The sequence below is a fragment of the Echeneis naucrates genome, chromosome 13, assembly GCF_900963305.1.
Source record: "Echeneis naucrates chromosome 13, fEcheNa1.1, whole genome shotgun sequence".
NCBI classification, from domain to species: Eukaryota; Metazoa; Chordata; class Actinopteri; order Carangiformes; family Echeneidae; genus Echeneis; species Echeneis naucrates.
In genome coordinates, this window is record NC_042523.1 from 23,779,938 (window position 1) to 23,795,807 (window position 15,870).

Consider the following 15,870-nt stretch of genomic DNA (forward strand, 5'->3'; position numbering starts at 1 on the left):
GTTGAAGGTGCAGCCAAACGATAAAACTCTCCAAAGGCAGATGTGTGTGCAGCCTCTGGCTCGTTGTGAGTGCGTGATGTGGGAGGAGGACTGATGCTCCGGCCGACACACATGCTGTACAGCAACAATAATATTTGGAGAGTCACAAAGTGGGCTGCAGTCTGCAGCACAAACCGACACGCTGTGACCAGTGAGCACGCCCCTCCGCACACGTTCACGTCGGAGTTGACGGTGATCCCGCCGTCGGTGTTGATGCTCGACCCTTAAAGCTCTGCAGCTCAGAGAAGTTGGAGTCGGTGCAGGATGGATCGAGGACTGCACGCTTAGTTCTGTCAGGACGCGCCAGCCTTTGCGCACAACTTCTCTTTGCGCGCAAACGACTTTCAGTGAGGGCTTTTTTTTTTGTGCAGAGCAGGAGCAGAGATGGCTGCACTCTTTGGTCCTGTCGGTGTGTTCATTAAATTCGTTCTTTTTGTCAAACTGACCTTGTGCATGGAGGTGGATTTCTTCACACCTGTTCGTGTGGATCAACAGGAGGAAGAAGAGTACGTGCACCGACGCACTGAGCATCTGAATGAAAGACAGATCGTTTTCCGACTTGATGCCTTCAAACAGGAGTTTTACCTGCACCTCTCCCCGGATTCTAGCTTCCTGGCACCGGACACCTTCCCCAGAGAGAGCGGCTCCTCGGCCCCGGACGCCTCAGTCCCGGCTGATCTCAGGGACTGTTTCTACTCCGGTGATGTCAACGCCGATCCGGACTCGTTCGCGGCGCTCAGCCTGTGTAAAGGTCTCCAGGGTGGGTTCTTCTACAGCGGCATGGAGTATTTCATCAGCATGGACTCGACAGAAGGCGCAGCGGGATCCAGAAACTCTGTCGGCGGGACGCACGTCATCCGCCGCAGGAGACGCGCTGCGCACTCGGCGGGGAACCTCACAAGCAGGTGTGCGGTTCCAGCTGACAGCAGCCCCGTCGTCTCCCTGGAGAAATACAAGTACATGACTGAGCTGGATGCTGGTGGATTGACTGACACCGTGTTGAGGACCTTGGGGAGGTCGAAGAGGTTCGCCTCCATCCCCAGGTTTGTGGAGGTGCTGGTGGTGGCGGATGAATCTATGGCGAAGTTCCACGGGGACGACCTGAAGCATTACCTCCTGACCCTGATGTCAGTGGCAGCCAGGCTTTACAAACACCCCAGCATTTTCAACTCCATAAACATAGTGGTGGTGGGTTTCATGGTGCTGAATGAAGCCGACAAGGGACCCAAGGTCTCCAGCAATGCAGCCCTGACCCTGCGAAACTTCTGCTCCTGGCAGAAGAAGCTGAACAAACACAGTGACAAACAGCCCGAGTACTGGGACACTGCCATCCTCTTCACCAAGCAGGTAAGCATGCAGGGGGGTGAGACCTCCGGCAGACTCAACGCTGATGCATCACTTTGGTGCTGCAAAGGATAGAACAGACAGGCTGCACTAACTCATATGCAGATTTCCAAGCACAGACATGTAAAGGCCCCAAAACACACAAAATGGCATTGTTGTTTTTACAGGTGAGCCAAACACACAATTATATAATCCGAAATTTGTTGTCATTGTGCATTTCAGCAGGGACATTTTGTATTTCTATCTAGCCGTCATGTATCTTGTCTGTTTAATTTTATGTCTCTTTGCCTGGTGAGTCAATGTGTTATCTGCACTGCTGGTGCGATGCCCTTCACTCAGTTTTGTTAGCTGCTTCAGTGACTCACTGGAAAAGATCAACTCAGCCAGTTCTTTCCATGAAAGACCTCACCTCTTCTACGGAATAAGAACAGGGTCACTTTCTGCCCACGCCTTCATAAAGAGCAGACCGTTTCTATTAAAGTCCAGCTAGAATCCAAATGTCTGCTGACACTATCTGAAACATTCTGCAAAGCCACAACTGTTAGATAATCCCATGTGGCCTCCAGACCTGTGACCGCTGACGAGTGATCTGTACCATAGCCACCAACTTCTTCTCTGATGTCCTGTTGATGCTGCCTGCTTTCAATTAGGTCCAGTTCGGCTCTGGTTGGCCATCTGATACACAACCTCCCTCCTTCGCTGCACAGCAATGCACTCAAACACTTCAAGGTCAAAACACACGAACAATCTCATTTACACAGACGCCACATACATATAGGAAAGCCCAGTGTTGTCCTTGTCGGGCACAATGATCCCAGCTGTTGAGCTGGAAAAAACCTTGTAATGGGTTATGGAGAGCAAGTGGTGTGGAATACACATGGCTGGCAGAGAGTTCCTCTGGCATCTCTGGGCCTGTAACTCCGAGAAACCAAGTTCATCATTCATTAAAAAGGTGCAGGGAAGTCAGTTGGCTAAAATAATAAAATGAACGTGTAACAATGCCTGAGTAGAATGATCCAAACAGGAATAAAATTAAAATACATTCAGCGAGCATGGGGATGGAAAAAAAACATTATTAAATATAATATTCCATTAATAAATATATCTAAAAATAATGGCTGAGTGAGGAAAGCTATGAGTCTGCAGACATGGTAGCCGCTGCTAATCTAATTGAAAACTGTGCTAATGTTGACATATTAACAGATTTAATGCTCAAATGATGCGTGGCCTCCACGTTTCACCAAAAAGTTGGAGTGGGATTAATATTACACGTTTTATGTGCTTCCAGAGAGGTTAAGTGGACAAACTGCCAAACAACGTTTCACTCAAAGGCAAGAACCGTTTTATACAGCCGGTGTAAGCGGCTCTCCTTTAAAAGAAAACGAAAATTAATGGCCACATTTCTACAGTTTATTGCCCATTTAATCGGTTATCATGTTATGTGACAGCACAGCCCGACTTTTAGTGTTCATGCTTCAGGTGTTTGTGACTGATGTTACTCCAAAGCTAGCTAACGAGCTAGCTTCGTTAGCACAACTGGCTACCGACGTTAGCTAACTAAACGGAACTCCTAACACTTCTCACGGAATAAATTAAAGAGATTCAATTGTTCCGGAACAGCCCAGTATTTGAAATGAGGGGATTACCTCCCGGTTCGGTGCTGAAGGAGCGGGCCATCTCAGGTGGACTTCAGACTGGGAGTCTTTATTAAGTCCATACAGAAAGATGCCCCGGAAATCCGGTCCGGTAGCTTTCGGTGTATTGCTGTGCTTTGAGCTAAATGCTAACAACATGTAGCAGCTGTGATGTTAACCATTTTAGTTGAATAATGTAATAATATATAAGCTGCTATTTACAGCAGCACTTATAGTTTGAGCTAATTATTAATAACAGCAAAATATCAAGTTCATGAAAACAATACCAGCATTCTGATATTTAGCAGGTGTAATTTTCACCATATTTAGTTTGTGCTAACGCTAACGTGCTAAGCGTGCACAGCTATGCTAGCTGCATAATAGACACAGTTGTGCTATAAGCTAAAGGCTAACATCAACATAATCAAGAAAACAATGCTAGCAAGCTATCTAATGTTAGTTAGCGTGTAATAAGCACACATACAAATCTATCACATCTGAAGTTGATGGGAATTTCATGCGGGTTTCTATATTTTTCCCTGATTTCAAAACAATTTTTCTAGATCCAAGATTTCATCCACAACCACCAACACTGGCCCTCGAGAGAACGTCTGGGGATTCATCAGCTGGGGACCATTAGTGTACATAATTCATTAAATTCCATCTAAAGGTTGCTCAGATCTTTTGGTCTGGATAAACGGACCAGCCAGTGAAAGCAGCAGCTTTGCCGTGGAGGTCTAAAAGATAATGTTAGGGCCATGATGTGACAAGAATCAGTGTTTTTAAGGGCAAACCTGTTTTTGAACTCCACGTCTGATCAGCCGAGATATAGCCAATTAGCTAAAGTGGAAATACCTCAAGGAGAGAACAGGAAATAGAGAGAATTAGTGATTAAAAGAAAAGCCTGAAACTTAGTTGACATGGTTTAACTTTACCCTGGGCTGCAGGTGGGACTCATCTAGACCTCCCAAACTATCTCCTTACATCTTACCTCTTACCAAAACACCAAGGGGAAATTTGTAATGGGCTATCTCCCCTGACTCTCTGTCTCAATATATTTTGAGAACAGGGCGGCAATAAGCAAACCAGAGTCCCATGTGCTTTGTATTAGAGCTTTCTATGGTCTGTTCATTCTGTAGCCACAAAAATGGTGGGAACACAAGTGTTTTCACATTTTTCATGCCCCCAAAAAGATTTTCCCCCTACAGTTAACCCCTAAATCTCTCTATCGCCAGGATCTCTGTGGGGCCACGACCTGCGATACTCTGGGGATGGCTGACGTGGGGACTATGTGTGATCCGAAGAGGAGCTGCTCCGTCATCGAGGATGACGGCTTGCCCTCAGCTTTCACGACTGCCCATGAACTTGGTTAGAGACTTAGCCTGATATTAGCAGTAGAGTGTAGTCGATTGGCAGGAGATGAACTTTTATGCTACACATTTTGGATTTATGCTGATATGCATCTGAACCGCAGCGGGCCTCAGATAGAGGTCAAGGCTAGCGCTGCTAATAACCTTAAATTTCAAAGGAAATCTTTAGTCTGATTTGGCAGATGTATGTCAATATGCAAACTGGCGTGTCTGCAGGGCTTTGCAACTTTCTCGTTGATCTATAAGACTGCATTTCTCAGTCCTGGTCCCACTGCAGGGTTTCAGGCCAGCCAATCATATATTTGTATTCACCTTGTTTTCGTTGGTAAAACTGTCTCCTTTTAGGTAACTAGAATGAAATTCGGAAGAAGCTTTACATCTCATTTCTGTGAGCTAAAGAAGGAGTGTGTGGTTAGCCTTACTATAACTCCAAACCTGTGTTATCTTAAATTTATAAAGTTAACCCGTAAACACCTTTGAAGCTGTTTAATTCACAGAAAAAGAGAAATGTTAAACGGCCATTTATGGTGCAATGTGACTTTGCACAACTTAGCAAGTCCCGATGTTCCAGGGAGGTTGCTGGTTTGGATTCACCCCGTCAGAGGAAACCAAAAATGATGCTATAACAGGAAATAACTGGGTAAAGAAATTAATAAGCTTTTGTTTGTCAAGAAATCACGTCAATACAACTGCCTCTCAATTGTTATTTCACAGGTTCCCCCCTGAAATTCCACTGACAAACCTCTGGTGCTCTTGCCAATCAAAAAGCTCAAAATGACAAACTTTTATTTAAACACACTCAGTGTGTAATCTGTTCTGAACTAATTGGAAATGATGTGGTCGAGTAAATGTTTTCTATAACTTGAACAATGTTAAAATTGAGGTGGACGCTGTTAATTTGATCCCTGTTTGCTCCAGTTTTAATGGCTAGCGTTAAAGTAGAGGTAGTTTTAGTATCTGCTAACATTAAGGCCAATCAATGATACAAGTGACTGGTTATTCTCAATAGTCCATAGTAATGTTCAATAATCAGTTGTTGAGGGGGCTGTAAAAGCCTGGAACCAGATGCACAAGTAACCAACTCTTGAGGCCCCAAGAGAAGCTTTGATTTACACTAAGCTCATATGTTAAGTAATTACACAATTTCCCCCTCAAAACGATCCTATCCCATGATTGAGCAGGCTGAAACCTCAGTTTATACATGTTTTTTTTCCTTTTGGAAAGTACTCCATGTTCATATTTAGAGAAGGAAACTAATTCCTCAGGGACTAAATTCCCCCGTTAGGTCAAGTTTTGAAACATGGACGTATGCCACGCTGTATATTCCCATGCATACATGCATTCCAGTCTGCTATGACATCAGCTTCAAATTAGTCCAAGTTGAGTTCACTTCACAGAGTTAACAGATTCATATTTCAGTGTCATCACCAGAGGAACTTTGCTGTTTCTACCTGGCAACAGTTACCAACTCATATTTTAAATCACAATGTGGCTGTAAATAGAAGTAAATGACTCTAACAGCAGCCGTGACCCCCTCTGTCTGTGCCCCCCCCCCCCCCGCTCCAGGTCATGTCTTCAACATGCCCCACGACAATGTGAAGGCATGTGAGGAGGTATTTGGGAAACTAAAGGACAACCACATGATGTCTCCCACCCTGATTCAGATTGACAGGAGCCGGCCCTGGTCTGTGTGCAGCGCCGCCATCATTACTGAGTTCCTGGACAGAGGTCATGGTTAGTAAACACTTCCTGTATATGTCTCTGGATTCAGGTGGACCACTAATTCTGTTCAGGCTTCACGCTGTCAGCTGGTAGTAATCTAACCCCCAACAACCAGACCTTGGCTCTAATTTATCAGTTATACTGATTATTTCTGCAGTATGACCCAAGAACCAAAATATTTCTGTCCTATTTTTCTTTTTTCTTTTTTTTTTACACTGGTGAATTTGTCTCCTTGAATAAAATGAAGCAAAACTTTTATTCAGGCGGGGCAGTAAAGTCACACTCGAACTCACTGACTGCACTTTGCTTTGAAGAGCCAGCCATGTTCATTCAGCTGTGCATCACAGACATTATCACCTGGCATTCAGACAATACAGTCAATACACTTCAAGACACTTTCAACTGGACGAGTACATGACATTTTGAAAATAGCTTGGGTCTATTTAAATAACAAAGTGGACATTTAAAGACAGCAGCTCACAAACCAACAGATGACACTTCAAACTTGTTTCTATATCCAATTAGCTGCTAAAATAACTTGGAAGCTAGAAATCCTGTAATTAGTTCAATAAACCCAAAGAGCTTAGTATGAGTATCCTGTCAGTTCAAGAGGTAAATGTTTAGAAGAAAAGACAAATAGGACAGACTGAATTGATCACAAAGCAACAACAGGAAAAGAAAGACATGTAAAAAAATGGCAGCGTTGCAACAGGAGAATATTGTTCTTTTTTTTTTTTTAATATATATATACTCATCCAAGTATTTTTCCTTGAGATGTTGAAGATGACGGAGTGCAACCACTTCCACTATCAACATTAATAAGTGTTTTCATATATCATTGAGCTTTTTCTCCTCAGTAGCTCTTTTATGCCAAGTTCTTCCTGCCTGAATGTAAACTCCTGTTAAGTGACTGCAAGTGGATTCCAAGTAATAGATGTATTTTAACACCAGTTTATCGACTCCTCTCAAACAGACCTCTCACTATAGAGAGCAACACCACTGTCTGTTCAATGTGAGTGATCTGCTTAATCCAAACATCATCAGTTGCCTGCACTCTCCCACATGGAGCCACAGAGAGCAGAGCAACATTACCGATCCGACAGAAACAACTGACTCCAACTCGTTTGGACATTTTTTACATGTTCAAGTGATTGTGGACCTTAAATGTTGCTGGTTTAACATCATACGGACCTGCAAACGTTACCTTCTATGAATTTACCTGGATATTTTCACCTCAAAGCTGATTCTGAGAGGCGAACAGAATACAGTTCAAGTTTGGACTACAAGACAGGAAGAAATGCTCATGTTGGACTTTTAATATTGATATGACACTGACGGACTACTATGACACCAAAGAGCAAAAAGAGGCCAAGCAGAAAACACGATTAATTAGATTTATGGGAGAAAAACAAGATAATTAAGGACCTTAGGAGAGAATCAATGAACTGGAGGAGGATTCAATGATACACAAGGATGATTTGTGAATGTGAAGACCGGATCTGTGTCCCACAAATTATGTGTACAGTGCAAACAAATAGTTCATCACCAAATATAACAATTGTCTGTGTAAAGAGAAAAGACCTATTTGCTACATAGCTAACGTTAGCATCAAACTTCATTCCTTCAAGTGGAGAAAAATTCTGACGTTAACTCTAAAACTGTCACGTCTTCGCTGCTCAGAGGACGTATAATAACGTCTTATTTTATAAATATCATGATGGCCAATGCCTTAGTCAGGCGACTGTCACCACCACCTGCTCCCTGCTGGAGGACAGAGGAAACTGAAGCATAGCCTGTAAATTAGTTTGCTAAATGGTTTCTTGGGATATGTATTGAGGCCAAGTACAGAATCCACTCATGTGGATGTGCTTGTGTGTGTGGTTTCTGTCTGGACAGTGTAGCTCACACAAATTCAGCATTTGCTTTTTATCTATTTATTTCCTGAGGGAAGTTTCTTCTAAATAATCCCCAGCTGGTCACTAAGTTTGCCTGCTGACAGGTAGCATATAGAGGGTTTATTAGAGCTTTTGCTTGGAAAACTGGAAACAGCTGCTGCTGCTGAGGGTTGATGCTGAAAATTAAAACAGAAGAGTTTTCAAAAAGGTGTTTAGAAAGGCCAGAGAAAACTCTGCTCATGGTGGCTTCAAACAGACAGATAGTTGAACACACTTCCAAGCTTTTAGTCATTAAGTCACCTCGATTTTAATATCCATATGAGGGAATCCAGCTGCGGTCTGATTTATGACTGTGCTGTTGGTTTGTTTCACAGGAGACTGCCTGCTGGACCAGCCTCAGAGGCAGCTGTCTCTCCCAGATAATCTGCCCGGCTCCAGCTACAGCCTGCACCGTCAGTGTGAGCTCGCCTTCGGTCCCGCCTCCAAGCCCTGCCCCTACATGCAGCCCTGCTCCAAGCTGTGGTGCACCGGGAAGGCTCGTGGACAACTGGTCTGCCAGACCCGGCACTTCCCCTGGGCCGACGGCACCAGCTGCGGCAACGCCAAGGTCTGCTACCGGGGAGCCTGCACCGATAAGAATGCCACCATGCACATCAAGGTGGGTGTCGACACGTCGGTCCTGCTTGGTCTTTTCCATTTTGTGTTTTATGGGCACATCTCATGATCACAGTGTTTTGCAGGTGGATGGTCGGTGGGGGAAGTGGGGTGCGTTTGGAGACTGTTCCCGGAGCTGCGGTGGAGGAGTTCAGCTGGCCAAGAGACAGTGCAACAACCCGGTCCCCGAGAACGGAGGGAAATACTGCTACGGCCTTCGCATCAAATATCGCTCCTGTAACCTCAACCCTTGTCCTGACACAGGTACGCTCAGCTCTGTCCGAGGAGGAGGACTTTCAGTTTTATGAGGAGCTGCAGGTTCCACACGGATTGGATCCAAAGAGAAATCATCTATTTGTTCTCAGTTTAAAAAATACCAATTTAAATGTAAGAGACAATGTGTAACTGTTTATTTTTGTCAGTTCATTTTAAGGTTATACATTTTAAAAGATGCATGATTAAAAATGTAGTTGCTTGGATTGGACACATGAGGAACTCTGCTCTTCTTCATTTGTGTCTTGAATTGTATACTTGGGCCAGAGTTTACCACGATTGCACTGAATTGGCCAAACATATCAGTTCTAACTGTTTAAAGTTGTTTAAACGTTAAGGGCAGCAGTTGCTTAAGTCCCTTAAAGAATTCAATATGCTCCTTTTCACATCTCCAGGTAAGAGTTTCAGAGAGGAACAATGTGAGGCGTTCAATGGCCTCAACCTGAACACCAACAGACTGGGCTCCTCTGTGGTCTGGGTCCCCAAGTACTCAGGCATCTCTCCGAAGGACAAATGCAAGCTCATCTGCCGCGCTAACGGCACCGGCTACTTCTACGTCCTTGCTCCAAAGGTGCGTAACAGCTACATTTTAGTTTTTTGACTCATTTCCTGCTGTTCGTGGTTTGTTGAGCATTTGAATTAGAGACTCGGCTCTTCAGGGCTGTGCTGTGGTTTTGACAGTTAAAAACTCAGACCTTTATGCTGAAACTACATACAGACACAGATGTACGTAGCCGCTCCCTGATTGGGCCTTATCAGCCTCGGCTGCCAGCGATGCAGCAACATGGAGAATGAATCACAAGTGTTACTGACCTTGCTGTCTTTGCTGACAGCTGCTGTGCGGTCAAACTCTTCCTCTACATCTGTCCTTGCTGTTTCTCATTTGTTGTATGTTTTGCAACTAATCATTTGCAGAGTAAACAATCTGCCTCCTCTTTTGGGTAGGCACGTGCCCGGTGTTTGTGAATAGTCATGGATGTGTGCGTGTGGCAACCCATCTGACATCACCCATTACTATGTGAGCTGGAGATCATTTACGTAGAGCTATATTGCAGGTTTAAGGCTCTTTAGCTTTGGCTTCACTTTACTTGTTAGCCTACATCCACATGGCTTTTTGTGGATGGAAATCGTTTCTGATTTAGAGCTAAAACACTCATTAAATGATTGTTTTAATTTTAAAATAAAATGAAGGGGGACATAGATGCAATCATCAGTTTGATAGGAAATACAGTTGGATCCCGTGGAGATGACGTGTTGATAAAACAGAGAGAGGAAAATCTCACCCCCTTGTTACTGAACACCTTGTTGTGAGTCGAGTTGAAGCCGCTCTGCGTTTACACAAATGTTTGCCTGAAATGATTTGGCTCTCGTCCACAATGTTAGAAGTAACAGCCAGGTCCATCAACAGCACATCAGTCAGGACGGATAGTTGGAGTGGTGTAAAAGGGAAACATACAGCTGAGGCTAGTCAGCTACTATTTATGCAGCCAGCATGAAAACAAGCTGATTGCAGCAACACAAGGCCGCGTCTTGTTTACACTGAGAGGACGCTGCACACTCTGGAACGACAGTAACAACACTGTACGCTCTTATTTGAGGCCAGTCTGATGTAACTGAGGGAACTTTACACTCTACAGGTCGTGGATGGGACGCCCTGCTCTCCTGACACCTCAGCTGTATGTGTTCAGGGGAAGTGCATCAAGGCCGGCTGCGACGGCAAGCTGGACTCCAACAAGAAGTTTGACAAGTGTGGTGTGTGTGGTGGAGACAACCAGGGCTGCAGGAAGGTCTCAGGGATGTTCACGAAACCTGTGTAAGTACGCCGTTGAGTTAGGTCATTAGGTATACATTAACAATTTTATTCTGAGTGAAGGATGGATGGATAGTTTTTGTACAAAGAGGAATTTAATGTTGGTGGGTCTCAAACTGCTGAGTAGCTCCGGACCATATTAGTAATTTCCCTTGGACAGTTTGCAATAAGAGCCAGAAACAATCATAGTGACACATGAGTTAGAATAAAAACAAGAAGCCTGCGATTCACAGTCCAGTGGGAAAATAACTCAAAGAGACAACCTAAGAAGCAAAAACCTGACACCCAGTGACCCACTGCAGGTTGACGTGGGTGTTTAAACACTCATCATCTGCTGGTGTTGGTTCAGACATCACCTGAAATCCCTGACAGGACAGAACATTTTGCTCAAACTTCAGCATAACTGGTACAACTCAATTCGGTACATGAAACAAGCTCACCGTGCCGAGAGAAAGCAGTTTTATGAGAACACGGTCTAAATCCAGGGAACATCTATCAAACGGCTTCAAACGGCAGAGGGGAGGCACGCAGCAACACATAAAGAAAGAGCTGATGTCATTTTTTTATCTTGATTTACTTGATAGAACTAGTTTGTGTGAAAGTGAGCGGTTCCTCCGCTGGTTCTTGGCAGAGCTGCGAACGTCGTAAAAGTTGCAATGATTTTCAGCCAGAGGCAGAAACAGGGTCACGATGCCAGCACTCATTCCTTCTGCTTCGTGTTACCAAAACAAAGGACATGGTTGTTGATTTCAGGAAATCCCCAACTGTCCCACGCGAGCAAAGCTCTGCAATCTCCCCTGTGGACGGTCACAAACATTTTGGGGCAGTTATTGATAACAAACTCTTTATGCGGTGCGGTTTAGAATAAAAAGCTCAGCCAATCCAGACTCAACACTCAAATGTCAGAAGTTTTTTTGTTGTCTATATTCAGCGTGGGAGGGCTGAGACTCTTTTGGTTTGTCCAGATTAGTGTCTATAAATGGAAATGATTTCGTTCTGCAGCCACTCTCTCCAGAAGTAGGCGCCCAGCGAAGATAATTCAAATCCACAACTCAGCGAGGTAAAAATGAAGACCAGAGTCAGAGCTAAAAGCTTCAGGGAATCGCTGGTGGATGTGTAAAAATCAGACTGAAACACCCACAATGCAACTGGGAAAATGTTTCCTGGATTGGTGAAACTAAGGTTGACTTTTCCCAGACAGTGTCAGGACAACAACCATCAAGATCCACAACTGGACCTGAATCCAGTATGGATGCTGTGGACTGAGCTGAAGGGCCGCTCAGCCTGCAGTGTCCAATCCTCGTTTTTTGGACAATCAGTTACCAAACAGTTCTCAAAGGTTGACACAAACAGCCTGCGCTGACCTGTTAAGTAAGGCAGCTGTCTTTTGTTTATTCATGTTGATGAAAGTATTCATCAACATGAGAACATGAGACATGTACATGAGAATGTCCCATTTAGTTTGGCATGTTTCCACCTGGATTCGCAGGGAAAATTTGTTGATTGTGTTATTGAACACGAGGTAGTAATTAGAAGCTTTCACATGAAATGTGGTTGTGCTTTTATTCGGAGCTGAAAAGCAGAGAAAATGATTTTAAAAGCCTGATGGAATGATAGCTCCTTTCATTTCGTCTTTGATACTTTGGTATTCATGTTTAACGTACAGCTCTTTCTCTACAGTCACGGCTACAACTTTGTGGTGATGTTGCCAGCTGGAGCCTCCAACATCGACATCCGTCAGCGGGGCTATCGAGGAATGGTCAGTGACGAAAACTACCTGGCAGTGAAGAACCGGCAGGGAAAATACCTCCTGAACGGAAACTACGTGGTGTCAGCGGTGGAGCGCGACCTGCTGGTGAAGGGAAGCCTTCTGCGCTACAGTGGCACCTCCACCTCCGTGGAGATCCTGCAGGCCACCCGGCCCCTGCAGGAGCCCCTGACCGTGGAGGTGCTCTCCGTGGGGAAGATGACTCCCCCCAGGGTGCGCTACTCTTTCTACATCTCCAAGGAGAGCAAGGAGGAGAAAACTCTGCAGAAGGAGGAGAGAGGCATCAAGAAGCAGAACAGCGTCTTAGCAGACAGCAACAAGGTGGAGGTGAAGAAGCAGGGGTCGGGGAAGAGTCCGGTCAGTCACTGGGTGACAGGAAGTTGGGAGCTGTGCACGGTAACCTGTGGCAGCGGCCTCCAGAAGAGGCTGGTCCAATGTCAGAGCATGGAGGGGCGTCCCGCAGTGGACTGCGACAGCACTGAGAGGCCTCTAGCCGTCAGAGCGTGTGGTGATCCGTGTCCGATGTGGGACGTTGGTACCTGGTCTAGCTGCTCCAAGTCCTGCGGCAGGGGCTTTAAAAGGCGGCCGGTGCGCTGCGTGACCGAGGACGGGATGAATCTACCCAGAGAGCACTGCTCTGGAAGGAGAAAGCCTCAGGAACTGGACCTCTGCAACCTAAAGCCCTGTTAGAGCAGGACAGACGGGCCGTGGACTTATCTTTGGAGGTCAAACTGATGATTTGACGTGAACTTTAGCCCAAATCAGGATGACAACGATCCCCTCGTTGTGTTTGGGGATGTGAGCTCTGCAGAGGGAAGAGAGGATCCCACTCCATAGTTTGAAAACACAGAGATCTGTTTACATGAAAATAAAGAAGAAAAGCTGCCTGCTCCTGAACTGTCAAACCATCTGTGGCAGGTTTGACTTTCAGTCAGTCTACCTCTACCAGGAACGACGACGTGACGCCTTTGTAGACTGTCACAGAGGAGGGAGGTCATTTGAGATTCCAGGTCAAGGACGGACATTTCTGAGACTGTGCTGTCATCAGAAGCAGATCGCTGTGAACCAGCATTTTTCTCATTTCACTGAGGAACTGATCGATATGTGAAACACAGTACTGTATCTGTTAAAGGCCCCGTTGGAGCACGCAGCTCCTTCGTGTTCATTGTGTTTTTATTTGTCTTGATTCTGTGCTGAGGTCGAAGTCAGTTCATCTTAACAAATGCAGTGTCTAAAATGAAAGTCAACATCAAATCCTGCACACTTGAAACAGTCTTCATCAGTTGGGTCGATATCAACCGGCTTACCCACAACCAAAACCACAATGTTTTTTTTTATATATATCTATATATGTATAAAAGAAAAAGGGTTGAGTCAGAGCTAAGATGTTGTCTATACTGTGTTCTGGTGCAGTTGTGATGTGTCTTTTCTTGTTCTGCTCAGCTGTTTGTTCTGTGTTTCCAAAGCCTTAGTGTATCTTTACCAAATTCACCAAACGTCAGTATCTGTATCAGTTAGCCAATCAGCATCCAGCGTGCTTGGCCAGGCCCTAATTAGACCCCTGATTGGCTGTTCATTTACTTGATCACGTTTAAGTGTGTAAACAGACCCAGGATTTAGAATTAGATTTGTGTAAAATAAAATTTGAGTTGTACTTTTCTCGAACTGCTACATCAAAGATGTTTGACTCGGATGGATTTCAACAGTGATATTAATATCAGAACCACGTCTCTAAACATCAGCAGTTTAAATTCCCCTTTAAACTGATGACATTAACACAAACATGTCGAAACGAGTTCAGAAATATATTTTAAATATATCTGGTCCATCAAAGTCTTAACTCGTCCTTCAACAGGAAAGTCAACTTTCAGTCTTAATTTTCAGTTTGTTTTGGTTCAGATGGGCCAATTAAACCGTCTGAGAGACGGTTTTGTACAGTTTTTAGCATATAATGTTATTTCTATCAGTTGTCTTTGTATTGTATACTATGTATACATTCATCTAGCAGCATAAAATAAAGAGCATATATATATATGTGTATATATATATGAGATCATAACCAGATGTTGAATCATGTCTGAAGCTCCAGGTTTTTCTTCTTGTCTCCTGGATGTCTCCCTTTGGTCCAACGGTGTCTGTTACATCAGATTTCTGCTGCGCCGGCTGTCTCCTTTTACATAAGATGAGACAGCCGTGATATCTCAGCTCTTCTCCAGCCGAAGCACGACCGACCAGAACGCACTCATTCATCCACTTTGGTATTCTGCTGATTCAAGCTCTGTTGTCGCAGCTGCACTGTAATAACACACCCGGCTCGGCCAGCCGCTGCCCAGCGAGCCCGGCACATTGTTGGACGGATGTCTTTCGGACTTGGACGCCCTCACCCAGAAGATTTGACCTACGTGACATTTTAAAGGTGCTGAAATCTGAACTGTGGTCACAGGAGGTGTGACTGCTCCAAGCCACAACTAGGAAACGTGAAATCCCATTCCACCTGCACATCATAACGTTAAAGACAATTATTGAACAGATTATGGATTCAGTGAAACGTCTCGATTACAGCTGATCATTGTAATCAGCTGATTCACGGTCAGATAAACAAAAAGAGTGGGATGAAAAAGGTCATAATAATCTGATAATAGTCGAGATTATTCTGATTGAAAAGAGTAAACTTGTGTGGTTGAATCCTGGAGTGAGACAGAGCAGCTGTGTCCTGTGTCATTACCAAAAACACAACATCTCCTTCGTCAGGATGCGCCGTCTCAAGTTCACTCACTTTGTAAATATTTATCACCATGTGGTTTCGCAGACTTTTATGGCGTCCTGCTCTATAAATGTTCGACTAAACCAAATATCCAGATGCTGTGAATTGCCACCTGATAAGGCAAAACTACGGAGCCTGTAAAGCAGAGCTTTTTTTGTAAATATCTCGCATGCCCAGCCTGTGAGGGCAGTTTGATGAAACCACAAACACAATTCCTCCATCAATGTGCGTCAGATCTAATAATTATCTGAAACACACAGAACACAATCACTGTTGGGTCTTTCCAGCTGGCATGAAGCAGCACGGAGATAAAAAACCAGCATTACACGTCCTGTAACTCCTGATTGGAGGCTAAACGAGCAGAGCTCATGATGTGTGTGTGTGTGTGTGGGGGGGGGGGGGGGGGTTGCATAATGACATGATTCTGCCTAAACTGTTAACTGACACTTAGCGGTGTCTCAGCAGCAAAACTGTGTACCTGCAAACACACGCCTCATACTTGAAGTTATAAAGTGTTGGCATGTTGGTCAGTCTAGAACAATTAACACAAATCATTCTCTGAGCCAAAAACACACACAATCACACACAACAACAACA

At 44.6% G+C, this 15,870-nt stretch overlaps 1 protein-coding gene across 2 annotated transcripts; it reads left to right on the forward strand.

Annotated features, from left to right (window-relative positions):
• Nucleotides 1-424: 424 nt before the first annotated feature.
• adamts15b (ADAM metallopeptidase with thrombospondin type 1 motif, 15b) lies at nucleotides 425-14,526 on the forward strand. 2 transcript variants are annotated; one of them, XM_029517142.1, is made up of 9 exons: nucleotides 425-1,386; nucleotides 4,253-4,385; nucleotides 5,954-6,121; nucleotides 8,379-8,662; nucleotides 8,745-8,922; nucleotides 8,971-8,976; nucleotides 9,327-9,502; nucleotides 10,569-10,744; nucleotides 12,422-13,199. In XM_029517142.1, exons 1-9 carry the CDS (start codon nucleotides 493-495, stop codon nucleotides 13,197-13,199), a joined length of 2,793 nt encoding a protein of 930 aa, XP_029373002.1. In that variant the 5' UTR covers nucleotides 425-492. The 2 variants fall into 2 exon arrangements, with proteins under 2 accessions (XP_029373002.1, XP_029373001.1); XM_029517141.1 differs by lacking the exon at nucleotides 8,971-8,976 and having other exon boundaries at nucleotides 12,422-14,526.
• The last annotated feature ends 1,344 nt before the right edge of the window (nucleotides 14,527-15,870 follow it).

Coding starts and splice junctions, on each gene's coding strand:
- adamts15b (XM_029517142.1), top strand. CDS start 493: ATGGAGGTGGATTTCTTCACACCTGTTCGTGTGGATCAACAGGAGGAA. Junction 1,387..4,252: donor CCATCCTCTTCACCAAGCAG/GTAAGCATGCAG, acceptor CTCTATCGCCAG/GATCTCTGTGGGGCCACGAC. Junction 8,663..8,744: donor ATGCCACCATGCACATCAAG/GTGGGTGTCGAC, acceptor AGTGTTTTGCAG/GTGGATGGTCGGTGGGGGAA.